This window comes from Cebidichthys violaceus, unplaced genomic scaffold (genome assembly GCF_023349555.1).
Source record: "Cebidichthys violaceus isolate CVI_PGR_0920_01 unplaced genomic scaffold, fCebVio1.0.p SCAF_6, whole genome shotgun sequence".
Classification (NCBI taxonomy): domain Eukaryota; kingdom Metazoa; phylum Chordata; class Actinopteri; order Perciformes; family Stichaeidae; genus Cebidichthys; species Cebidichthys violaceus.
Window position 1 is genome coordinate 1,166,212 of NW_027176816.1, and position 6,664 is coordinate 1,172,875.

Genomic DNA, 6,664 nt, shown 5'->3' on the forward strand with positions numbered 1-6,664 from the left:
GCTTGGGAGTCGCCTTTGCTTGGACTCCTAGACAACATTTTCAAAGCTTCTGTTTCTGTTTTTTTTTTTTTTTTTGAAGCAATTGCTTCTCTTCACTTTCGGTTTCCACAATGACGCACCAGTTCTTAGTTTGAGGCCTTTCTGCAATTAATTCTGTATTCTTGACAAACTTGTTTCTCATAATATAATGGCCTGTTACGAAGGAGTTGTCTTGTTATTGTTGCATTGTCCTTTGAATTCTTGAAAGAGTAGCGCAGCTTGGCACGGCAGCAGTTCTGCGGTAGAACAAGAGCTGGCAAAAGCACGGTTACAATTGGTGACAGAGAAGCAGAGTTAGACATGCGGGTAGAACTTGGAGCGATCCCTGCCAGAAGGTTAATTGGTGCCTCTGGATGTCTGCTACTTAGGGCATCTGATAGAGACGCATAAAACAACAGGAAGGGCTGCAGTTAATCTCTTGTCAATTCCACCCTCAAAAAAAAACACGATAAGACGCAAACATTCACATTCATATAACTACATCTTAGTGGTTATTTCCAGGAAAGCAGTGCTTGGTCTTGGCGAAACGCACATTTATCTCACAAATGGGGAATGTGGAACAGAACTGCGTGTATTGGTGAATTTGAAGCTACAATGAAATATGCAGGGAGTAGCGTTTACATGAGGGTGCATACTAGGATTGAGACATTTCAATTAAACTCTCACTGGACAGGATAAAATGCTCATCTCCCCACTTTGGAGTGCGTTCTTCCCGGTCCCTGAGTTTTAGTGGCGGCTTTGAAGAGAGAGGACATCAACTTGGAGCTTGTCAAAGCCATTGGTGTTCTCCTTCACTGTGAATACTATATATAAGACCATAAATAAAACATACCTCTGTGCTCTTGACAACTCTCTCCCTTGGCATCAAGGGTATTTTGGAGGCCATCACCGATCTCGGTTGGCCAATCAAAACATCTCTCTTGCGGTGGATCAAGGTCGCAGCACATTGGGGCTCTTGGGTGCGAGAGTGTGTGCAGGCTCTTGTTCACGAGGCCCCATTCTCCATGTTTGTTTTTGAAAGTCCGAATCCCATCTCCATCCATTAGCCGGCAGGCGATTCACCTCCAGGGTTTCTCTTGAGGCACTTGTGAAATATTGATAAAAAAAAATAAAAAAAGAGTCTTATTTTCAGAAGGCAAAAAAAAGGGAAGACATTCTATGGGCCGCCCGGTGTGGGACTCCTGAGTGCTCGGCTTCAGCCTTCCCCCTCATGGAGTGCCCTCTATTCAGAAGAGAAATATTAACCACATGAAATGCATAAGTGCCTGGACAGGGCTGTTATGTCCTATTCATATTTAACTCGGGGCCCATCTGCCACGTCTCTCCCAAAATGCACATTTCCCAGCATGCCTATGAGGTGGAAAATATCTCAGATATGTGACAACACTGACAAACTGCATTTATTGCAGATTTTAAATAATCTGAAATAGCTATTGTCAGAAAGGACACTTTAATATTCTGTGGCTGTGTTCATATTATGTCGAGCAGACCCTGAAGCCATGTGAAGAACCCTCTATGCTGAGTCAGAGTTTCCACTAATTGGATGATGGGAAATATGTCAATTAGAAATACTGTTGTTTAATTATCTGTTAATTGAAGCAATAATGTTTGTGCTCTATGAGTTGGGAGAATGAACAGGTGAATAATGAAAGAAGTAATTGCTGTTTATGAGACTGTCAGGGAAAATATAATGACGTGACAGATTGCCAGTAATTTTTGGATTTTTTTTTTTTTCTAATTGTCTAGTTTTAACACTTATAATTGAATCAGCTTTTCCACCAGCATGATCAAGAGCTTTATCAGCATTCACATCTGCAACATATTTTTATTTTGCTTAATGGCTACATATCTTCTGAAGTTTGTTTTGTCATCTTCTTTTTTTTTTTTTTTTTTTTTAGTCGAGCCTTTAAATTTATAGATAGAGCAATGCAGGACACATTTCTGAGTTTATGGTGAGACATTCCACACATACGGCTTCGGGGAAGCTTAGATGTTATCCAGAACAGAAGGCTCACATTTTCAATGCAGTTTTGAGGCATCCATAATCGCTATGGAATAGGTCATTTACAATAACACTTAGCGGGCCTCCAGAAGAATCAATTTCCTTTTGTCACTCAGTGGCCAATGATTGTTGTAAACATCTCAACTTGAGGCCAGAAAAAACCTTGGACACAGCACTAAGTCAATGGTCTGTCGTGAATCACATGGTGCCGTTACACCAGCAGCAGTCTGTTAGTAAAGACATTATGTCCAGCTATACTCTCCAACCTCCCAAGGCACAAAGCAGCCGCCATTATGTTGTCTTAAATGACTTCTGTGACTTCTCACAAAACATCATTACTTGACGCCGCATTTGGACTTTTTAAATATTGTTCTTTGGAAATGAAATTCATTAAACCGCCGTCACACAATGTGTTTTAATGTCATTAATCTCCGTGTCTCTTTCTTCTCTAGTGTACATGCCCGATGAAGACGGTGTTCTTCAGGAATCCTTCCCCGAGGAAGACGGCGAGAACGACACGCAAACCGAAGAAGAATGCTCAGAGAAGACCAGCCCCAAAGTGTCCGAGGACAAAGAGCTAGACAACAAGAGCACCAACACTTATAGCAACCAGAACTCTCCCATCAGTGTCCTTTCCAATCAAGAGGCCGAGTTGGAGTCACGCCTTAGCGACACCAGCGACAGACTCTCAGACTTCAAAACCTCCTCGCCACCCGAGAGCCAGAGGGATGTCGAGAGCCGCGGCACCAAACATAAAGAGGAGGTGGGCGGCAGCTTGGAGAAGATGAGGGCAGCCTATGCAAACTTTCTCTCTGATTCCTACTGGACTGGGATAGGGATGGACTTGAAAATTGGCAAGAACACCAGCAAAGCCAACTGTGACAGCACCAACGGAAGCGCCAAGAGTGAGTTTGACTGGCACCAAGACGCGCTCTCTAAGACCCTGCAACAGACACTCTCCCCAAAGCCTACGTCCAAACCTAACCTCTTTAGCTCTGTCCACCTGTACAGGCAAACCACCAAACCCTGTGGCTCAGTGTTCACAGGAGCCAGCCGATTTCGCTGTAAGGATTGTAGTGCCGCTTATGACACTCTCGTGGAGCTGACGGTCCACATGAGCAAAAGCGGACACTACCAGGACAACAACCACGGCAAACAGAGTAATTCCTCTGCTTCCTCTTCTAAATCTAGGAAACGGAATTTGCATGATATGGAAGGAAAAGAGGATGCGCAAAAAGTTTTGAAGTGCATGTTCTGCGGTCACTCTTTTGAATCACTCCAGGACTTGAGCGTCCATATGATAAAAACTAAGCATTACCAAAAAGTGCCTTTAAAAGAGCCTCTCCCAGTAATCACGCCCAAATTGTTGCCACCAGCAAAGAAACGGGCCTTTGAGACGGTGAGACCTTGCTCCCCTGACTCTACAACTGGCCTGTCTGGCTACACTGAGGCACAACGGGCCGCCGCCATTTCAAATGCCAACAATAATCGCTACGGCTATCAGAACGGAGCGAGTTACACCTGGCAGTTTGAAACGTGCAAGTCTCAGATTCTTAAATGCATGGAGTGCGGAAGCTCCCATGACACCCTTCAGCAACTCACCACACATATGATGGTTACTGGACACTTCATCAAAGTCACAAACTCAGCCTCTAAAAAGGGCAAACAGTTAGCCCTTGACCCCCTGGCCATTGAAAAGATCCAGGGTTTGGCTGAGCCTGCTGCCAGTGACAGTGAGGGAGAAAAGGTGTCTCCGAAAAATCCTTCCCCAGGGAGCAGTGAGAGGGATAGCCAGGGGGAAGGTACATCAGACAAAATGGAAGAAACTGAAGCTAAAGATGACAAGCAAGAGAGTGAGGATCAAAAAGCAGACAATGGGACTTTTAAGTACCCTTATCTCCGTGAGGAGGATCTTGAACAGGACTCCGGAGGAGGAGGGGACATTCTTAAATCTTTAGCCAATACAGTGGCCTCTGCCATCAATAAAGCTCAAACAGGGACACCAAGCTGGAGTGCCTATCCGAGCATTCACGCCGCCTATCAGCTCTCTGGCCTCATCAAAAGCGCCCCGCTCTCTGCGTCTCCCCCTACTCAGCTAAAGCAGACATTTAACCACAAGCTGAGACCGATTGCCCCAAAGGGGAAGTTATACCACGGTGCTGTGGGAGTTGAGGCTCCCCAGGGACAGCATCAAAATGTGGACATCAAAAAAGAAAAGGTTGGCATTAGCGATGGTAAAGAAAGTCAGAATATTAAGTTTGATCTGGTGGAGAATGATGACAGCGATTGTCAGGATGATTCCTCTTCCTCTTCAAAGCTTGATGCAGACTGTATGAATGAAGGGAGTGAAGCGATCAAAGGGAAGTTGAGCCCAGATTTCTCTGACAGAGGCAAGACACCGAGCCCATCTGCCAGCAATGGACGCAGCGCTACTTCAGAGCCTCTCAGTGACACTCCAAGTCTACTTGGCATAAACCCTCTTAGTGCTCTACAGTCAGTTCTGAACAATCATCTGGGCAAAGCAAATAAGCCCAATAACTCAAGAGTAGATAAACTATCTGCCCACACCCAGTCTATTTTTGCTGACATTAACCGTAGCAGTGAGAAACCAGCTTTAATGCTTGGAAATGCTATGAGAAAGAGGACCGAAAACCCCTTTCTCTTTGTCAATGATGACCAACCGATAGATCTGACAAAGTCCAAACACAGCAAGCCGAGCTCCTCGCTACTCCACCCCTCCACGCCGATGCCGCAGAAATACGCTCTGTCTGACATTGCAGATATGGTTAAAGTTCTTCCAAAAGCCACAACGCCAAAACCCTCCATACCGTCAAGGATCCCGATGATGAAACTGGAATCCGATGTCAGGCGTTTTGAGGACGTGTCGGCCGAGGTGTACTCCGTCCACAAGCGTAAAGGTCGACAGTCAAACTGGAATCCTCGCCATCTTCTCATCCTGCAAGCTCAGTTTGCCTCCAGCCTCTTCCAGACCTCTGAGGGTAAATACTTACTCGCAGACCTAGGCCCTCAGGAACGGATGCACATCTCCAAGTTCACCGGATTGTCCATGACCACCATAAGCCATTGGTTAGCAAATGTAAAATACCAACTGCGTAAAACCGGAGGGACCAAATTTCTGAAGAGCATGGACACCGGGCACCCGATCTTCTACTGCAACGACTGCGCTTCCCAGTTTAGGTCCCCCGCCTCATTCATTTCCCATCTGGAAACCCATCTCGGGTTCCAAATCAAAGACATGTGCAAAATGCCGGTAGAGCACCAGACGAAGGTAGAGGAGCCAGAACTGTCGAAGGCCCTCAGTGTCAGAGCCACAGAGGCTCTGGTCACGGACGAAGACATTGACTCAAAGTTCAAATGTAAGCTCTGCTGTCGGACATTTGCGAGCAATCACGCAGTCAAACTTCATTTGAGTAAAACTCACAGCAAATCCCCCGACAACCATTCACAATATGTGGAAATGGACAAGGAGTAGTTTTTTCATATTATTCTCACTTTTTTTTTTCCTTTTTTTAAAATTTTATTTCAATACACGGGTCAGATATTTCAACCATTTTTCAATTAGCGTTGTGTAGTGCATCATTATGACGTTTAAAAACATTTCATGGACGGCAAAGACACACTGGTTAGAAATCGTATAAGGAAACACTAAGAGATACTTTTGCACCCTGCTCAAATGCATCACCAGTAATGAAATGTATTACTGCTTGAAGAAACATAATTGCTGATGTTTGCATGCAATAGCCCTGGCTATGACTACTATTTATTTGTATGATATGTCAAGTTTAAATTGTATTTCAAAGACAAAATAATGAACTAATTGTACTTTACAACTTCTGTGATACTGTCCACCTGCAGACATGTGCAGCTGTTAAAACAGGTAGCCCGACACACGATAACACACACATGCAGACCTGTACAGTGTATTGCTATGTAAAGATGTTTTGTGTTGCAATGATAGAAGAGAAAAAAAAAGCACTTTAATAAATGTTTAATCACCAGTTTAGACTCAGATTCTGTACATGACTCAAAAAATAATTAGACGGTTTGGGAACAACGATATTTCACATGTAAATATATTTTAGAAGAAAAAAAAAACAAAAACAGTGTGTTTCATGCAACAAGGATAACAGCAAGACAGATGATACCTGTGATACCTGCACCTTTTTTTACTTATTCAAATAAAGAGTTAACATTTGATAACAGCTTGTATATCTTTTTATTTTTCTCTTTAATGTTTGCTTGCTTAGTTCGTTTTGAAAAATATAAAGATGGTACGATGTTCTGCTTAGCAAACCTGGCTTGTAAACCCTGACCGACTGATGATGTACAATAAATATCTATACTATACCAGCAAATTCTACTCAAGTTATGCAAGTATCAGTAACACTATATTATGACATTATTACTGCAGGAAGTTTCCCAGACAGAACTAGGCAATTTGGTACTTATCAGGGACAATAGAAACACTTCCACTTCATTTCGAGGGAAATCTAAAGCGTCTCAGTGCACAGCAGGTCCGCTGAACATGCAAAATGTGATTCAATTCAACATATATGGAGCGTAAAATTGCCAATAATGAATTAATAATGAATTGATATTTAC

General features: G+C 43.6%; 1 protein-coding gene across 1 annotated transcript; it reads left to right on the forward strand.

Moving 5' to 3' along the window:
- Positions 1–1,566: 1,566 nt before the first annotated feature.
- LOC137889558 (teashirt homolog 2) lies at positions 1,567–6,371 on the forward strand. Its single transcript, XM_068733470.1, has one exon. The coding sequence runs from the start codon at positions 2,460–2,462 to the stop codon at positions 5,532–5,534; it is 3,075 nt and encodes a 1,024-aa protein (XP_068589571.1). The 5' UTR covers positions 1,567–2,459; the 3' UTR covers positions 5,535–6,371.
- Positions 6,372–6,664: the final 293 nt, after the last annotated feature.